The 20,239-nt window shown below is 51.9% G+C and overlaps 2 protein-coding genes across 2 annotated transcripts; both read right to left on the reverse strand.

Moving 5' to 3' along the window:
- Window positions 1-1,077: 1,077 nt before the first annotated feature.
- Window positions 1,078-12,553, reverse strand: LOC136457062 (probable glucuronosyltransferase Os01g0926600). Its single transcript, XM_066457104.1, has 4 exons — window positions 12,153-12,553; window positions 2,489-2,877; window positions 2,075-2,316; window positions 1,078-1,987 (listed from the first exon to the last, which is right to left on the reverse strand). The coding sequence occupies exons 1-4, from the start codon at window positions 12,265-12,267 to the stop codon at window positions 1,474-1,476; spliced, it is 1,260 nt and encodes a 419-aa protein (XP_066313201.1). The 5' UTR covers window positions 12,268-12,553; the 3' UTR covers window positions 1,078-1,473.
- A 3,257-nt stretch (window positions 12,554-15,810) lies between these two features.
- On the reverse strand, window positions 15,811-19,097 carry LOC136457063 (probable glucuronosyltransferase Os01g0926700). Its single transcript, XM_066457105.1, has 4 exons — window positions 18,593-19,097; window positions 17,490-17,878; window positions 16,832-17,073; window positions 15,811-16,708 (listed from the first exon to the last, which is right to left on the reverse strand). The coding sequence occupies exons 1-4, from the start codon at window positions 18,705-18,707 to the stop codon at window positions 16,195-16,197; spliced, it is 1,260 nt and encodes a 419-aa protein (XP_066313202.1). The 5' UTR covers window positions 18,708-19,097; the 3' UTR covers window positions 15,811-16,194.
- Window positions 19,098-20,239: the final 1,142 nt, after the last annotated feature.

Below are 20,239 nucleotides of genomic sequence, written 5' to 3' on the forward strand. Positions count from 1 at the left end.
TGAGAGGCTTTGCAAGTCTTGAACTGATTTAGAATCAATTGGCCTTAGATTCGTCTAGCCTTGTTACAACCAAAAACACAAGCTAAAGGAAATGACACAAACAAGAGTGCACTGAAAGACAATAAAATGGGTGAATGAGAAAAAAAAAATGGCACAAAAAAGAGTGCACGTACTGAAAGACAAAATGGGTAAATAAAAAAAACTGCGGTGAGCGTGGATCGAACACGCGACCTTCAGATCTTCAGTATGACGCTGTCCCAACTGAGTTATCCCCGATTTTGTTGCACTGGTTTCATTTAGTCTTACTTCACTATTATCCTGTTCCCCATCTTGATAAGCTGTGGATGGCGAGAGGGCTTCTTGCTTCCTCACTCCTGTACCGAGAAAATGGAAGTACCAGGGGCGGATCTAGAGAAAAAAAAAATGATTAGAAACACACTGAATATAATTATCAAGTCAAGCTTGTATTTGATGATATGCGAGGACCTCATAAATTTTGAGTGGCGGCATGTGCCATCACTCGACATAACCTAGGTCTGCCCCTCGGCCTTCATACCATCGCCGTTTTAGAACTTTGAACTAGGAGAATTGAATCCCCTGGTTATAGTTATAGATAAATGCCCACTTACTTTGAAAACAAGGGAGAGCAAAAACCAGGGGTGGAAAGCCCCTTATAAAGAACTAAGATGTTAACTCTATGGATTACCCCTGAGAAAAAGTCTAGGATCTCGGAGGGATTAGAGTTCCAAATTTGGCCGAAGTTGTTATAAGCCAAAATTCATCAAGATGAACGCTTGAACTACTTCAGTAGTACTTTTAACGAACGAACAGTGTTTTCCTCTCACAACAAATCAGCATAAGCCAAATTTCAGCGAAACTAACAGAGCCGACGGCCCTAATGCATGAATCCTTCTCACTGTCACTACAATCCTCGGGACAATCGTGCATGTTCATGCCACTTTTGCCCAAACATCTCTATACTGGATTTTGATCTATGGAGGATTGGTAGGAGACTTGATTTATGCTCATTTCTCTTACCAATCCCAAACATCTCGACCTTTGCTTGCTACCACACCAAGAACAGACATGGTACAATTTTCATTTAACATTCACGACTGAAACACGTCACCGTTAGCAGTTACATGGATTGGGGTTAAGTTAACCTTATTTTCTCCCCCCGTCGACTGTATATAACTTAATATAATACAACAGCCATACATTACATGATCTGCAATCTATAAATAGGCTAACGCTAAAATAAAGGTCAAAACAGACACTGTCACACAGGCAAAGCAGACACATCGCCTCAAAAAGAAGCAAAGGTCCTGGTGGGCCGTTAGATGCTTTACATTTACATCAATGGCATGGGACTATGGGAGTACTCGTCGTCGTCGTCGATCAGCCTCCCATCTGGTTGTGCTGTGCCGTGTACACAAAAACAGCAGCCATGCTGATGGTACCATGCCACTACACCTACCACGGCTTCAGGTCGCCACGAGGGGCCTCGGTCCAGTTCAGCACCTTCTGCCCGGGCTTCAGGAACACGCCCTCGCCGTGCGGCAGCTTCCGCGCCAGCCCGTTCAGGATCTGGTGGAAGGCGTCCCCAGGCTGGGCGGGCTGTGGGAACAGCATGGCCTGCTTCATGGATGGATTCGCGAGGAGCCTCTGCTTCCGGAGGATCACCTCCATCGGTATGGATGTCAGGATGGTGTCCAGCTTCGGGACGTCGTCCTCAGCCACAAAGACACCAATCTCCTCCCACGGGATTGCGTCCGCAAAGGGAAGGACAATGTCGTCAGCGATGATCACCGGGATGCAGCCGAACACCACCGCCTCCACCAAACGGGGGCTCCATGGGGCCCAGCCCAGTGGGCACAGGCAGAAGACGGCACGCTGCATGTCCTCATAGTAGGTGGGTGGGTGGTCTGTTGAGATGTCGAAGAGCGGGTTGTTCTTGAAGTTCTCCCATACCGATGCACGGGCGCCCCTGCATTGCACACGGTAGGTACATCAGGACTCTTGATTCAATGGTTCATTAAGTCTTCTTGTTAGGGTGTGTAATTAAGGTGTGTACCTTGCATAGTAACCACCCTCAGGATCATTTGCAGTGTCATAGAATAAACCACGGAAATATACAAAGATCGACCTAGGGGTCCCTGGGGGAACAAGGCGGGTTTTCATCTTCTGAGGAGGAGCATATGGTGGGATGGTGATGGAGCCTTCCTTTAGGCAGACATGATCTTTCTGCCCAAAAGTCTGGACCAATGTAGCACGGCGAAGCAATGGAAGGACTCCTCGCTCGATAGCCTTCTCTTCCTGAACAATGGGTATTTATGAGCAAATACGAATATAAGGGTAGAAAGTTATGCATTGGGAAATGAGTTCAAATTCCATTTTATGAGTTTCCAGGCTAGGTTCATTTGGTCATCCCACATTGCATTGGCAATACATCTGAGGATTCATGGTTTATTATGGCTCTAAAGCTCACCTGGTAATGGAAGCATGCACCAAAGTCATGTGGCACAACAAAGAAGTGATCTGCTCCCTCTGTCCTGTTCCAGTATGGCCATCGATTGGAAATGAACTGAATCGCGCTTCTCATTATTCGTGGAGACTTGAAGGGCAAGGGATGGCCCCATGGTGTGAGATCACATGTGGTGTATACTGGAGTATAGAACCAATCAGCTTCTTCTGGATTTAAAGTCCGGATCGCACTAGACAATAGGAAGCGGTGCATAAAGATCTCTGCAGCAAACATGTGGCTGAGACACCGAGAATCTTTAGCCACCATCTTCTTGTTGTACTTGGTCGGCAACTCGTAGACATACACCTTGAGCCTCCCAACGGGATCATCTTCGAGCACATCACCAGCGCTTCCTGAAATTTAATCAGGATCGCAAAGAAAATGTGAGAATTCTGAACTGTAACACCACAATCCTAATCTCAAAGCCATTACACTTTCGCTGCGATGCATAGTTGAAGCTATACTAACCAGTAGCCACAGCATACAGTTTGCTATGAATTTCAATGAGCTTTACAACCCAGAGTTTACTACTGGTAAGCAGAATTAATTTTAATAGGATGTAGCTATATTGTTTTATAAAGTCAAGAAGGTCAGTGTTTTTTATTAGTGACCTCCAACCCAAATGAATATATAATTCATGTTGTACTACCTCCAGTCAACTAAAGTTGAGGTTCCAGACATGATTTTTTACTTGCTTGTATATCAGTTTCGCTGTCTGAAATGTCATCTTTTGCTGACCGGAGGGAGTAGCTATTAAACATTCAGTTAAGTTTGCTAATCTAGTAATCTGTACTAGTTTCTACTGCTAGAGGTGTCCTTGCTTAAAGTTTGCTACGTCTACTTGACATGGACTTGGGTCTGGCCATATATACTTGGAAAAGAATCGAAATACACTTGTGCAGCGACAGTGAAGCTCACTATCGGATATCTATACCCGAGTATCCGAGCCAAAGGATTAATGAGCGTCACGTCGGCTCATCCGATGGTTAAGAACGCAACTGCGACCTCGTCCGACTCCGAGGACGAGGTTTCCGCCTCGTCCGACCCCCAGGGGCCGGGCCACGACTCGTCCAACTCCGAGTACGAGGTTTCCGCCTCGTCCGACCCCCAGGGGCCGGGCCACGCCTCGTCCCACTCCGAGTACGAGGTTTCCGCTTCGTCCGACCCCCAGGGGCCGGGCCACGCCTCGTCCAACTCCGAGGACGAGGTTTCCGCTTAGGCGTGGGCTCCGACTCATCCGGTCCAACGGGGAGGGCTCCGCCTCGCCTGACCCCCGAGGGTCGGATTCCGTCTCGCCCAGCCTCCAGGGCGAGATTTCCGCCTCGTCCGTTCCCTTGGGGTCGGATTTGCTATCGAACAAAAACAGTGGCCCCAGGGTGGGACCCGAACCGCTTCAACCACTACGGCATGGAGACGCATGCCCGGGAGCACGTCTCGGACGCATCCTAATGCAACTGGCGGTCGCATAAGGCCATGCTGGGAGACTCACGTCGCCCACCGCGTCAACAGGCCGACACTGTGCTGCCAACTCCCTGCCTGACCACCGTCCAACATCAGTCAACCGGCGTCAGTTGGCTGACACTGTACCGCCAAGCCCCCATTATGGCCTCTGTCAGGGGACCCTTTTGACCATTCCGTCCGCTCGGATGGGACGGAAGACAAGAACGACGCACGACTCCCGCACGTATGCTGCAGCGGCCAACAGGACCCCGGTGCGACGCCACTGCCACCACGATCTACAGGGTCAGCAGGACCCACGTGAAGAGGAGGACGGCACATCTCCGGAAGCCTTATTTCTCTTTCTTTTTTTCTCTTTCCTTCGGCTGTAACCCATGCTTTCCCTTGGCCTATAAAAGAGAAAGCAAGGCGTCCCACCCCGGGACCGGGACCGATGATCGAACAAGTGCATCACACAGCATCGGTTCACCGCACCGTATCAGACACCGAGCAATCGAACCACAGAGACTTGGGAGCTACCTCCCTCTCTCGCCAGTTTGTAACCCCCTACAACAAACGCAGTGCTGGTAAAACGAGCAGCCCAAAACTGGACGTAGGGACATTCGGCCCGAACCAGTATAACCCTTGTGTCTTCTCAGCACAACATCTGAGCCAGACGCGCAATATACAAATTTACTCGTTGGCGTTTACTCAAAACACCGACAGTTGGCGCGCCAGGTAAGGGAGCTTTTTGCGCGTCTCGACATCAATACTAGGCCTCGGATGGCTAATCGCAACGTCAGCTGGGTCCCGGGGGCGCGCGTGCGTTTCGGGAACCTGGACTTTCGTCATTACGACGGAGGGGGAGTTGGTGCAGTCTTCCGCTGCCACACAACCCCTCCTCTTCATCGGCCTCGACGCAATCGCCGAGGCGCCCGAGGAGCTGCAGCGGCCTACAATGGAGGTCCGCATCCCCGGAAGCAACCAACTCCTCACCTTCGACTACGGAAGGCCGCGCACCGCGATTTCGGTGCACAAGCGTCTCGAGCTCTACCACGACGCGCGTGACACCCTCGACGCTCGCAGACGCGAAGCACCCTCAGAACAACCTGACGAGGATGTACAGGTCCATCAGGCCCAACAGGGCGGCGGGCCGCGCACCGCGGTTCCGGTGCATGAGCGTCTCGGCCTCCACCGCGACGCCCGTGACACCCTCGACGCCCGTAGGCGTGCCTGCGGCGATTTGAAGGAGGGGGCTAGCCGCGGCTACCATCCACGTCGTGGCGGATGCTATGACAGCTGTGAGGACCGAAGCCCGAGCCCCGACTTGACAGGACCTCAGGCCTTTAGCCGACACACCCTCAAGGGCAAGGCAAAGCGGGAAGAGGACGCCGACGAAGGCGCCTCCAAGCCTCCCAACAAAAGGAAGAACAAGCGGCGGCGCGGGAGCTCGCTAGTGGCCAACGCCGACCGCACGGGGGACCGGAAACCCGCGGAGGGCACCCCGAGCCACTTCGAGAAGCTGCTTGAAGGATCATGCCTGAACCATGCTTTCCCCGTCAAGCACCTGTACAAGGACTACGTTCTTTTGAAGCGGTTTTTGTCCGGAAGTTCTAGCAAGGGGGAGCATAGGACGGAACCTAGCTAGACGAAGCGCGCGACGTCGCCCTCCTTCGCTCGGCCAAGTATGCAAGGACCGCCACAAGCTCTCCCCGCCGTAGGAGGGACTGCGCGTCGTTACGGAGATGCTTCGGCCAGGCGCTTGACAAGCTCAAAGTGCTCCTGACGAAGGCCCCGATTCTGGTCCCGCGGGCTGAGGGAGAGCCGCTCCTACTCTACGTCGCAGCTACGACTCAGGTGGTCAGCGCCACCTTGGTTGTGGAACGGGGTGAAGAGGGACACGCCCTCAAGGTACAACGCCCCGTGTACTTCGTTAGCGAAGTCTTGTCCGACTCCAAGACACGCTACCCCCAGATCCAGAAGCTCCTATACGCCATCCTGATCACCAAGAGGAAGTTGCGCCACTACTTCGACTCACACCAGGTGATCGTCGTGTCATCTTTCCCCCTCGGCGAGGTTATCCAGAACCGGAAGGCCACGGGGAGGATCGTGAAATGGACGCTCGAGATGATGGATCAGGGCGTCACGTACGCCCCACGAACGGCCATCAAGTCTCAGGTACTGGCTGACTTTGTGGCCAAATGGACCGAGATCCAGATGCCGCCGGCGAACTCAGCTAACTAACTAAACACTCTTTGGCAGGATTTCTTCTCCAACCTTCTCCGCCAGGTCCTGCGCCGGGAGAGCCGCTTCCTTCTCAATTTCGTCCAGCTCGGCGTCAGTGTAGCAAGGCGCCAAGCCCTCACTGATCACCGGTAGGTCGATGTTAGCGTAATGGGAGCGGGCGATGGCGAACGCGCGATGGACACCGGTGTGCAGGGCCTCCCTTGCAAGCGAGCGCTCGGTCCGGGATCTGGGTAACCCGGACTACGAGCGAGCTCGTCTCCATGGCCGGGGCGACCCCGAGGTCGTTGAAGACCAACCCGATGGCAGCGCGCAAGGCATCGTGGTCGTCGCTCTCCAACCGGAGTTGAACCCGCACCTCGGAGAGTTGCCTCTGTAGGGCTGCCCCAGCCGAAAATCAAAGAGCGTCAGAAAACCGACTGCAAATGTCAAAGCAAGAAGGTAACCAGAGCCTCACCGTTCACTTACTCCTCGAGGACTGTCTCTCCCTCTGGAGCACGCCAACATCCCCGGCCAAGGCGGCAACCAAGCCCTCGGCTTCTTCCTTCGACTTCTGCTCGTTTTCGAGAGCGCGTCGAGCAAGGTCAAGGGCCAGGCAGAGTCGTCCAAGCTCCGCGACATCTTCCCCGACCTTGACGACCACAGCCTTGAGCTTGTCCTCGGCCTCGTCGGCATGTTGACGGGCTTCCCGTTCCTTGGTTTGGAGGCTCGCCACTTCCTCCTGCAGCCGCGGCATTTCGGCAGCAAGCCCCCAGACCTCCCTCTCGCGACGGAGGAATAGGGACTTCTCCCGGCTGCGCATCGCAAGGGACTGCGAAAAAATCATGTTAGAATTATATAAACAGGGCTCAAAAGTAGAAAACGTGAAGACATGACAAACTTGGCCGGCCGGGGCGATGTCATCCTCAAAACCCCCAACGCCTCGGTCAGAGAGCGGACTACGAACTCAAGTCCCGAGCGCACGCTCGTCCAGTCCTTCTCTGCCGGGTCGTCGAGGGTGAACACCGAGTCGCTCGGGTCCAGCCGCTTGGCCCAGTGGAGCCGGCTTCCTCCCCACGCGAGCGGATCGTCGCCCGGCCGGACAAGGGACTGAGAGGGATCAGCCCCAACCGAGGGGTCAACCGTCGCAACCGTCGGCGTCGGCCCGACGGGGGCCGACGAAACCTCCTCCGTCACCGGCGCTCCCTCGGGAGCGGATCCTCTGATGGCAGAGGAGGCTAGCAGCTCAGGCTCCGAAGTTCGAGCCGTCGCCGCATCTACAGGGGACGCCCCGGTCACGCCTCCTCCCGCCTGCCCCACCTCGGGCGCGTCAACTGGCGTGGGCGCCGATTCCACGAGCGCCTCCCCCGGCGCAATCGGCGCCTCCGCCTCCCCCGCTTCCTCAGGCGGCGCCATGCCCGCCTCGGCGCCATCACGACGCGCCCCCGGCACCACGCCAGTAGGCTCCTGGAGGATTGGCCGACGCGCCAGTCTCTTCGGCGGCGCCAACTCCAGGCGGTTGCTGAAGATGGTCCTGCGGAAAGCACCAACGTCACACGACGAAATCCAAGATCGCAACGAAAGGGCGAAGAAGTCGTTAACTCGCCTCGACGTCATTATCCGAGGACGTTTCGGGGGCTGGCCACTCAACTCCGACTTCGCCACGTCGGCGACTGCCCGCTTCGCTCCCCTAATGGGGTCGGTCGGAGCGGGGTGGACTTGCTCCTCAGACCTTGGGGGCGCGTCCTCCCTCGCCGATCTTGGAGGCACAACCTCTTCGGTTTGCGCTGGGGCGTGCTACGGAATCAGGGTCAAGTTGGCCTGCCCCGCATCGGTTTGCTCGTCCTCGAGCGCAAGCGCGCCCCACGGGATGTTGGGGTCGGACTCGTCCTCCTCCTCTTCCTCATCGTCGCCGTCACTCTCCTCCGAGCCTTGCCGGCGCCTTCCACGCTGGAGCTTCGCTCGCTCCTTCTTCACCTTCGCCGCCTCAGCCGCGGCGCGGTTCGCCGCCCTCCGCGCCGCGTCCTTTGGCAGTGGTGGGTCGGAATCATAGGCGACGAGGCCAGGCTGCAAATCCCAGCGCTTAGAATATGAAAACAGAGGAGGGTCGCCCGAAGAAAGAAACTCGAAGAAGGCTTACCAGTTCGACGAAACCCGCGTCCAGCCGCATCGCGGGATGCCCCGGGACCGGATATACCGGGGCAAGATCCACCTACGGACCCACCGAGCACTTCATCGCCTCCTTGAGGCGTTGTGTCATTTCGCCGATGCTGAGGGCCTCACCGACGACCATCACCGTCCCTTCGGGCGCGGAATCCAGCGTCATCTTCCACATCGGAAGAGCACGCGCCATCAGCGGCGCCAGCCTCCTGACGTGGTACGCTCCGATGACGCCAGTCCCGCGAAGACTACAACGCCTCAGAGTCGCAATGGCCTTGAGAAGGTCGCCAAGCCTCTTCTACTCCCTCCCGATGGGCCCGTACCTCCACACGTCTGGCGCCTCCTCAATCAAGTGGCTGGTGAAGATCGGTAGGGGGGGCGTCGTCGTTCTTTAGATAGAACCAGAGCTTATGCCACCCCTTGTTGGACTTCGACAAAGGGATGGACATGTACTCCGACACCCGGCTGCCCCGCAGACGGATGCTCGCGCATCCCATCGGCACTGCCAGGTCCGGCTTCTTCTCCTTTTGCAGCTCGATGGCGAAGAAATACTTCCACAGCTCAAAGTGGGGCTCGATCCCCAGATACCCCTCGCACAGCGCGACGAAGGCCGAGATGTGTTGAATCCCATTGGGATTCAGATGTTGCGGCTCAATCCCGTAGTAGTGCAACAGCCCTTGGAGGAATCGATGGGGAGGAGTCGCGAACCCGCGCTCGTGGAAGGGGACGAAGGAGACGATGTAGCTGTCCGGCGGCGACGGCGCATCCTCGCCACCAGGTACGATCCACTGCATTGCCACGGTCCTTGCGCGGAGGAGGCCCATCTTAACTAGGCCCTCCATGCGCGCGTGGAGAACGTCGGAGCGAGGCCACGACTCCATCGAGGGACGGGGATGGCAATGCAGAAGATCCGGCGGTGGCGTAGGGCTGGAGAGCGAGGGCTTCGCCGACGGCGGAGCGAAAACAGGGGAGTGAAGGCCGGAACTCGAGAGAGGAAGGCAGAAGGACTAGAGGGGCAAGGATGCGGCTGCGCGTACGGAGGTTGGAGAGAAAAGGTTCCGTTTATAAGGTAAGGGCGGAACGGGCGAGGTACGAACCGTCCGCCTAAATTAACTCGCCCCACGCCTCACCAAATCCATTTCTTTCGGGGCTCGTGCCCTCACTATTTCTCGCAGCATCAGTCGCATCGCCGCCTCGAGAGACGAGCGCATGCCTATCCAAATCTTCCCCGCGAAGGATCCGCCGGGCAACGGTTCGTCTTCAAAGGCTACGAGCCGCCGCAGGTAAGTGGGATATGGAGCTGAAAACGCTCCCACGGCCCATTAACGCCCAGGAGTTCAAAGGCTGACCCACCAGTGGGTTCACAACCGCTCCAGGGCACCCTAGAGTGAGGGGAGGTTAAGGACAGGCCCGCTAGCGGCCAATACCCAAGTCGCACGAAGCGCCACGGGCGTCCCGACCCTCGTTTCGAGTCTTGGATGATGCAAGATCCATGGTTTTTCCCCGAAGAAAGGCATTGAACCCTCGGACCGGTCGAACAGATCCGAGAATTATATGGATCGGCCACCAAGAATCTAGAGTCAATCACCAACTGACCTCGAACCGGGCCCCCGCGAACGGGATGCCGGGGCTCCACTCGAACAAGCCCATTAGCAACTCATCGAGCACCGTGCTCCGTCCAACAAGGAAAGCACGGGGCGGCTCAGCCCCTCCGCCCTAGCGAATGGACGCATGAGGGGTGACGATCACAAGACAAACCGACCCCCTGACCGGACCCCTGCTACGCGCGGAGGCTCGGGGGCTCGGCATCGCAAAGAGACCGAACCCGCGGTTGCAGACAAACGACGAGTGTCATACACAGCTCGCTATCCTGCAAAGCGATAATAACGAACAATACCCCGTGCGCCCTCAAGCAACGGATCGTAAAAAGCCTTTGTAGAAGTGTCTCACTACTCCAAAGGCTCGGGGGCTACACCCACCAGGTGCGCTCTCGCGCACCCAGTGGAAAACAGATTACCAGCGCGTCTCCTCCTCAGGGGCTGGGCGCCTATGTCTACACGGCGCGTCTCCGCGGCCTTGGCCAGTCCCACACATGGAGGCTGGGTGCCTAAATCCTACTCGATTATCCTACGCGGTACAACGAACCAAGGGGAAAAACGTTGAAGTTCCAATAAACGACCCGCCTCCACGGCACAACGGCCACAGGAGCGAAAAATCGCAAAAAGCCTTTGCAAGAGTGTCTCACTCCTCCAAAGGCTCGGGGGCTACTTTTGGATATCTATACCCGAGTATCCGAGCCAAAGGATTAATGAGCGTCACGTCGGCTCATCCGATGATTAAGGACGCAACTGCGACCTCGTCCAACTCCGAGGACGAGACGAGGTTTCCGCTTCGTCCGACCCCAAGGCGTGGGCTCCGACTCGTCCAGTCCCACGGGGAGGGCTCCGCCTCACCTGACCCCCGAGGGGCGGATTCCGTCTCGCCCAGCCCCCAGGGCGAGATTTCCGCCTCGTCCGTTCCCTGGGGGGTCGGATTTGCTATCGGACAAAAGCAGTGGCCGCAGGGTGGGACCCGAACCGCTTCAACCACTACGGCATGGAGGCGCACGCCCGGGAGCACGTCTTGAACGCATCCTGATGCAACTGGTGGTCGCATCAGGCCATGCTGGGAGACTCACGTCGCCCACCGCGTCAACAGGCCGGCACTGTGCTGCCAACTCCCTGCCTGACCACCGTCCAACATCAGTCAACCGGTGTCAGTTGGCTGGCACTGTACCACCAGCCCCCCGTATGGCCTCTGTCCGGGGACCCTTTTGACCATTCCATCCGCTCGGATGGGACGAAAGACAAGAACGACGCACGACTCTCGCACGTATGCTGCAGCGGCCAACAGGACCCCGATGCGACGCCACTGCCACCACGATCTATAGGGTCAGTAGGACCCACGCGAAGAGGAGGACGGCACATCTCCGGGAGTCTTATTTCTCTTTCTTTTTTTCTCTTCCCTTCGGCTGTAACCCATGCTTTTCCTTGGCCTATAAAAGGGAAAGCAGGGCGTCCCATCTCAGGACTGATGATCAAACAAGTGCATCACACAGCATCAGTTCACCGCACCGTATCAGACACCGAGCAATCAAACCACAGAGACTTGGGAGCCACCTCGCTCTCTCGCCAGTTTGTAACCCCCTACTACAGACTCAGTGCTGGTAACACGAGCAGCCCGAAACTAGACGTAGGGAAATTCGGCCCGAACCAGTATAACTCTTGTGTCTTCTCAACACATCATCCGAGCCAGACGCACAATATACAAATTTACTCGTTGGTGTTTACTCAAGACACCGACACTCAGCCACTGAGGCAGCATAGGCAAGGCAGGATTTATATTAACCATTGCTCAGATGCACATAATTTGAGAGCACGCAATGCAGTATGCAGAGAAGTCACTAAGTTGATCTGAGGGTCTTGAAGCACATTCAATTGTCAATTGTGTCAACTGCCCAGCCGGGGGATGGGATTTCATCGTGCACAGTGAGCAGAACTGACAAGGAAGGAATCATGGACTAGGCGAAGGAAAGCGTAGAACCGCCTGAGCCAGGAGCTGATCCAACGGCAGATCTGCGCCCGCCCGCTCGTGTGGCCAAGGCTGCTGCTTCACAGGATTCCAATCGCAACAGCAGATCCATTTCCATCCACCGGCGCGCGTCGAGAGGCAGGAGGGGGAGCGAGGCAATGCGTAATCTGAGTGGCGGAAGCAAGAGGAAAGGGGAAGGAGAGCGAGCGAGGCGAGGCCCGGGCTGCGGGCGGCGTACCTTCGATCCGCTCGGTGTCCTGCGCCCTGGCGACAGCGACGGCGCCAGAGCAGACGAGAAGCAAGACGGCGAGCGCGGCGGCCATCGCCCGCGCGCTCCCCGCCCCCATCCCCATTAGTCGCCCCTCGCCCGCCACCCTCCGTCGGCGCACGAGGAACGGGGAGATCGAGGCGAGGCTGGCTTCAGACTTCAGAGGATTGGGGCAACCGACCGTGGAAGCAGCAGGAAGCTCGTGGGATTGATTGATGCTGCTGTGAAGGCAGGGACAGGGACACCCGGACAGTGAGGTGGTGACGAGTGACGAGAGTACCGAGCCGAGGAGTCAAAAGGGAGGCGGATGGCACAGGTGTGGCGATGATGGCGGTGGCTTGCGGGCCGTCGCCGTCAGTGACGAGCTGTCGGTGGAGGGGAGAGGACAGCAGGCAGCAGGGGCGGATCCAGGGCCCGGCGAGTCATGTACTCCTTTAACGCATGCGTAGTTTAACCTAAAAAATTATAATTTTAATTAAATAAAAGAAAGTAAAAAAAAATAAAATTAAACTATTTTAAACGTGAATCAGCAGCTAAACGCGGCCCTGTTCTGAATCCGCCCCTCGCAGGCAGCAGAGGAGGACGAGGTGGTGGGTGGCAGGTTGCCCTCATCGAGTCGAGAGAGTACACGCTAGTACAGGGGTGAAATTTTAGTCTCTGTCTCCTAAAATATTTGATATTAATTTAAAATATTAAATATAAATTAATTATAAAACTAAATAAATAGATCTAGACTAATTTACGAGACGAAGCTATTAAACTTAATTAGTTCATAGATTAATTAGGTTTAATACTAGTAAATTAGTCCTCTGGCTCTTGAACCCAACACGCCCCGCGCCATTTTGACATGTCACTCAGTGTTCAGATGGGTCTATCTATGGCCTATGGGCCAAAAGAATCCATGGAGTTTTATGGAATTTTGAGGGTGCCTTTTATTTTGTCAGAGCTGTCTGATCAGCGTCATTACTATCGTTTCTGAAAAAGAAGTCTTCATCGTTATCGAACTGCTAAGATTATGGCTGGATCTTGATGAACTACATACACATACAAGGTGAATTTCTAGTGAAAAGCTCGCGGCACCCGTATGAATAAGATGGCGTCCAAGCAATTATTTTGGCGGCACAGGGTGAATGAGGTTAGCGAGCTGATGAAACGGAGCGATCGTCGTCGTCGATCAGGCCAGGCCGGAACGGCGGTTATTATCATATCACTAGCCAGCTGCTGCTGCTGCTTTTCTATACTCGGAGTGTTTGGTTTTTTAGTGGCTTCTAAAATTTATGTCACGTTGAATGTTTAGATAGTAAGAAGCATTAAATATAGATTAAATATAAAACCAATTATATAGACGGAGGTTAATTTGCGAGATCAATTTAAGTCTAATTAATCTATCATTAGCGCATGTTACTGTAGCACTAGGTTGTCAAATCATGGGCTAATTAGACTTAAAATTTTATCTCGCAAATTAGTCACAAATTATACAATTAGTTTCGTAATTAGTTTATATTTAATACTTTATGGGTTAAACATTCGATGTGACAGAAATTTTAGGAGCTCAAGACCAAGGTCTAGTTTAGTTCCCTCCCAAAATGTCAAATTTTTCAAGATTTCCCATCACATCGAATCTTTGGACGCATACATGAAGTATTAAATATAAATAAAAAATAAAACTAGTTACACAGTTTAGACGAAATCTACAAGACGAATCTTTTAAGCCTAATTAGACTATAATTGAACATTAATTACCAAATAACAACGAAAATACTACAGTGTCATTTTGCCAAAAAAATTCAACATCTAAACAGGCCCCAAAACATGCCCTGATCCAAATATCCAACCCATCCCTTTCTTCCTTTCGTTTCCAGTCGTCCTTTTCTTTGGTACCAGTACCAATAACTACTCGTAGTAGCTGCCTCGTGCGTCGTGCTACTGTTAAGGTCCTGTTTGGTTGAGCTGTGGCTGTGGGAAAAAGCTGCTGTGGGCTGTGAGCTGTAGAAAAGCTGCTGTGGGCTGTGAGCTATAGAAAAGCTGAAAGCTGTTTGGTTGAACAAGTATAAAATATACCTTTTATCTTTATCTCTCTTGAAACAATTATGAAAGAGCTTTCTATTCCACCAATTTCGAAAAGCAGAAAGCCAAAAGCCAAAAGCAGGGTCAAACCAGCTTTCAAAAATAAACTACAAAAAAGTAGCTGCTTCTAAAAAACCACCCTCCAAAAGCAGCCTCTTTAGTTGGGCTTTTAGCTTTTGAGGCCAAAAACCAAAGCCAAAAGCCCAACCAAAAACAGGGCCTAAGAACTGTCGGTGCAGCACTGCAGCTGTGTCTGTGACCCTACTCGCACGATATGCAGACATGCTCCCGCCTGCCGCTGCTGCGTCTTCACCTTCTTTTCTTTGCGTGTTGCTTCGGCACAATAGTACAATTCATGCATCATCATCATCATCATCATCATCATCTATTCATCTTCCTGTTCTCCTTCTCCCCTGTGGCCTAATCTGGCCTGCTTGACCTCCGCCATTTCGCCGCCTCGTCCGCCCAGTGCCGTCGTTTAGGTTAGGTGCTCCGATCCATCTCGTCTTCTTCTCCAATTGCTGATCGTCGACCTTGCTATAATCATTCATCACGGCCTGCCGAATTGCTTCTGTCGCCGGCTCGCCGCCGCCTAGTGCCATTGCGCCTGAAAAGCATTTTATGCGTAGTGTCCTGCGCATACCGAGTCAAGACTGAACTTTATGCGCTGCGGTTACAAACCATTGCCGCCTAAACCAAATAGACAAACCATGCATGTTTACGATTTCTGCACCATGATTTCTGTTTCGTTCGCAGACATCTCAACTGCATGCAGGTGGAGGGTACAAACAATGGCTAATGGCTCAATCATTCTAGCTACTCCTTTTCTTTTCACAACTAGTGTTAGGGTCAAGTAAGTATTGACCAACCAACAAGTACTGTCAAATTATATGCATCAAAGTTTTACCAGTATATTCCTATTTCAGTTTTCACACATATTTTGATAGTACAGTATTAGAGTTTCTACAGACCAACTGATAATACTTAACTGTAGGATAAATTATTGGTCATTTGGTCAAGGTACCATGTCAGGAACCTTCCCAAATCATAGTACAACATATACAAGTTAAGAAAATGACTAGCTCATACACCTCATCGGCGGAAAAAGAGGGAACGTGCTGATGTTGACTCCATTTCTAACCCTTCTAGCACCCTCTACTTATATTAGGGGTGTTTGGTATGAGCTACTAAACTTTAGTAGTTACTAAACAGTTTAGTCATTTTAATAACTCTAGAGTTACTAGAGATGACTAAAGCCCTTTTAGTGCTTTTAGTCATAGCGTTTGGTTAAAAAGTTAATAAAGTGACTAAAAGCTACAAAATTTAGTAGCTCCTAGACGAACCAAACAGGCCCTTATACTAACAACCAACAATCTTTCTTTAGGTTACTGTGCTCACGTCACAACTTCCTTGAGAACTCAGCAACATTCAGACAAAGACTGCAGCGACATGCTGCCCTGAGAAGTCATCAGCCATCAGCAAATCAGACAGGCTTCCCAATGATCTTGCTTCAAAAAGTAGTTTCACCTTTGCATTAGATGATGAAAGGGAAGTGAAGGAAACTAAGTCTTGCAGCACAAACACGTTGTCGGTCCATGTGCAGTATATATGGCAATTGTCAGCTCGATCAGGAGGATAATGAGAATGAGTTCAGACATTCAGAGTGAGTAAAATGTTGTAGATTTCGACTATGGTATCCACATGATTGACAAGGCTGACATTCTCATCACCTAGTGAAAGGAGCAAAAAAAAAGAGAGAAATGAAGATATGTGGTATAGCAGCTATATATAGGGAAAGAAGAAAGAACATACAAAAATGTACATTTGGTTTATGATCAGCACTATGCAGCCATGGTAACTTAAAGGCGCACGTATGTATATCACCATGTCCTCAATCTTGCTTTTTTTCCCCCAAAAAAAGTTCTAGTAATATGGCAAGCAGATGCTACCAAGGCTTCAGGTCGCCTGGCGGTCCTGCGGTCCAGTTCAGGACCCTCTCCCCGGGCTTCAAGAAGACGCTGTCACCGTGCGGGAGCTTACGCGCGAGCCCATTCAGGATCTGGTGGAACGCATCTCCCGCCTGAGCAGGCTGGGGGAACAGCATGGCCTGCTTCATCGACGGGTTCGCAAGGAGACGCTGCTTCCTCAGTATAACATCTGTTGGGATGGACGTCAGGATGCTGTCCAGCTTCGGGACATCCTCCTCGGCGACAAACACACCGATCTCCTCCCACGGGATGGCGTCCGCGAATGGCAGGACAATGTCGTCAGCGATGATCACCGGGATGCAGCCGAAAACCACGGCTTCCACCAGCCTGGGACTCCACGGAGCCCAGCCCAATGGGCACAAGCAGAACACCGAACGCTGCATATCTTCGTAGTAAGTCGGTGGGTGATCAGTTGAGATGTCAAAGAGCGGGTTGTTCTTGAAGTTCTCCCAGACTGATGCACGAGCACCTCTGTAGAACATGCAGAATGATCAGAGATCAGACCCAGGACGCCGTATTGCAATGACTGACTGGGGAAAAAAGAGGCAGACATTGAGGGAAGCTGCATCACTTGCAAACAGATAGATGATTTACCTCGCATAGTAACCACCCTCAGGATCATTGCTGGTGTCATAGAACAGACCACGGAAGTACACGAAGATGGACCGAGGGGTGTCTGTGGGGATAAGGTGAGCCTGCATTTTCTGGGGAGGTGCAAATGGTGGGATTGTGATGGACCCATCCTTCAGGCAGACATGGTTCTTCTGTCCAAAGGTCTGAACCAGTGTAGCACGCTGAAGCAAGGGAAGGATTCCCCGTCCAATTGCTTTCTCTTCCTGAAAAAATTTGAAGCGCTTGTGTTACAGAAATATTGAGATGTTGGAACAGCCAGTAACGAAAGGTGCCAACTGGAAGTTTAGCAAGTTGTCATTTCTATTAGGCAGTTAGGTAATAACCATGAATCTGGATATCAGTATGACAACTAGCAAAATTTACAGCATGAGACATGTTTCTTCAACAAGAGACAAAGAACATGTGGATCTGAATTAGTTTAGTCAGAGTAGTTCATTCATAGTGAAACAAGAATCGTGATGCCCACAATGCCCCATGTTCTGTGACGCAATTAGATATGCCCCAGTTGTTTCGAATGCTGGTATTCAGTACTTGTCTATTATTGCTTAGCATCTAATCTTTATTAGTGGAAGAATAAATAAATGCACGCTGCAGCTACTTCATGTACTGGTTTTTGTACCTGATAATGGAAGCAAGCACCAAAGTCATGTGGTGTGACAAAGAAATGATCTGCACCCTCTGATCTGTTCCAGTAAGGCCAGTTCGTGGCAATCAGCTCAATTGCGCTGCGCATCATGCGAGGAGATTTGAAGGGAAGGGGAAGACCCGAAGGAGTCAGATCACATGTGGTGTATACGGGCGTGTAGAACCAATCTGCTTCCTCAGGATTAAAAGTCCTGACAGCGCTTGACAACAAGAACCGGTGCATGAAGATCTCCACAGCAAACATGTGGTTCAGGCACCTAGGATCCTTCTTCAGCAGCTTCTTGTTGTATTTACTGGGGAGATCATAGACGTAAACCTTGAGCCTCCCAACAGGGTTATCTTCTAACACGTCACCAGCACTTCCTGCATTTTTATTGGCCACAGCATTACGGCTTTGCACAAAGGTAGGGAAAAGAATATACTTGGTCTTAGAACCATGCTAGGGATCACAGGATCATAAAAGTAGAATGATAGAATGAAAGTGTGCCAGGTACTAGTAAGCCATATAGGTGTAAAATGAATTTTTGCACCTATGCTAAACTGAATAAATCATAACTGCCATCATGAGTCCGTTATTGCTCAGTGACTGAGTAGGATTCTATTTGTCCAAGCTTGACGAACTACCAACAGAACACCATGAAAGAGGTATAGAAATTGTAGGAAATAAGCATCATATTGCATTCTACATTTTCCACGACGGATTCAAGGAGCAGCTCAGCAGCATGTAAAAAAAAGCTGTTTTCTGCTAAATTTCGTGAGAACCGGATCAAATTGCTATGAATAGAACACCGCAGGATAAACCTGCATTCAGTTTATCTGTAACTTATTAGCATACGAAATCAGGATCGAACTTCAATGAATTCAGGATTCAGAGGCCTGACAGGTCAACTGCCACACTAATCGACGCCAAAATTCTTGCTTTACCAAATTATTACTAGCAAATGCACAACAAACACCCAACTAGACAGACTAAGCAGCTTGAGCTCTACAAACTGACAAGAATGTGCCTATCAAAATCAGAAATCAAGATGGAAACAAACGCAAGGGAAAGAGAGGTCCATGTCCATCATCTCTCACCTGAGATCCTCTCTGTCTGGTGGCCCTGCTGGACCGCCTGGGCCTCAGCCCCAAAGAAGAGCGCCGCCGCCGAAGCAGCGGCAAGAATGGCGATGGCCAATACCCACCGCCTCATCTTCTTCTGGACCCCTCCCCTCCCCACGAGCCTCTTCCTCTTCCCAGCGAGCACCCGTTGTCTGTCTCTACTCTCCTCCCCCCAACCCTCTCTGTCTCCCTGTCTGGTCTGGTCTAATGAGCCAGGCAATCCCCCAGGGGGTAATTAAAGAAGAAGAGATCCCGGCCAACGGGAAGCTTTTCGGCCAATTCTTCTCCTACCAAGCGGCGTTTGGTGGGGAGCGAGAAGGTGAGCGGTGGCTTTCCTAGGCTTCCTTCCTCCTTCCTCCAACGCGCGCGCACACACGCACAGCACAGCACAGCTTCAGGAGGACGGAGAAATAGGCCGGGTTCTAATACCACTTGGAAGGAAGAAAGGGATGAGCGAGAAAGGAGGGTTAGGAAGGCTGTCCGCGGCTGATTCTTCTTTTGCTGTAGTATGATATTGCTATATAGGAGTACGTATGCATCTCCCCTTTTCCTCCTGCTTTCCTAATCTTTTTCCACACACCAATGATGAGCTGTAGTCCTCCCCTAATAGGCTAATAACTAATGTAATTGTGCTCCATGAATGGAGGTTTGGTGAGGGGCTTGCCTCCGCATCAGATGTCAGGTTTCTTTCCTTTTCCTCCCTCTCCCTACCGTCCTGATTTCACCAAACTTGGACTGGACCTCTCACTTGTCTTGTGCCTTAATTAACAAAAACGTCTGGCAGACCTTGATTTCTTCATTTCGTCAAGAGAGAATTGCATTGCTATTGCTATTGCACCACGGGCCCCTGAATTTTTTATCCTGTCAAAACTCACCTCCTCCTTGCATCCTTGTCGCCACGGTGTTTAACACTCCTGCTGCTTCTGCAGTCATTTTCGGTTCCTTTTCACCACTGTTCCAACTTCCAAGCAATGTTTTATTATTTTTTTCTCTTGGAAGAAATGTGCAATGCTGACTGCGACTGTTCCCTTGCACATGGGGCATGCATGCATGATGGAGCACTGTCATGGGCTCATGGCTCAGCATGACTCGTGAGAGGGTTTCCTTTTCTTCGGTGATGATAGTTGCAGCCAAAGCAGAATGCCGCTTAATGCTCTCCTTCTTTTCGTTTAATTAACAAAATAAATAACTTTTTGTTTACAAAAATTATTAAACTGACAACAAAAGCAAGAAAAAGAACATTGGGTGCTTGTGGAACGAACGTTGATGGCATAGCGGATTTGCTTTCTTTCTTTTTTTGAGCAACTCATAGCGGATTTGCTGAAAGGGATTAGCAAGCTGCTGCTACGACTATCCGGGCCATGGGTTTGGTACACGTTTATCATAGTGTACTAGGGTTCGATTATTCGGAAATCGGAAGCAGGATGAAACCCGGTCCCAGCAGGCCGGTCCAGAAAATCGTACTGCAACTGCAAGCAATCCGGCGCTGCTCGTCAACAGCATGACAGTGGCAGTGGCAGCACGATGATGAGATTCCCTTGCTCGTAGGGAAGGGAAGCGGCCTCTTCTTTTGTTAGTTGCTCTTAATAATCTCCCTTTGTTAGTTAATTGCTCCGAATTGTC

The sequence above is a fragment of the Miscanthus floridulus genome, chromosome 6 (assembly GCF_019320115.1).
Source record: "Miscanthus floridulus cultivar M001 chromosome 6, ASM1932011v1, whole genome shotgun sequence".
Taxonomy (NCBI): Eukaryota; Viridiplantae; Streptophyta; class Magnoliopsida; order Poales; family Poaceae; genus Miscanthus; species Miscanthus floridulus.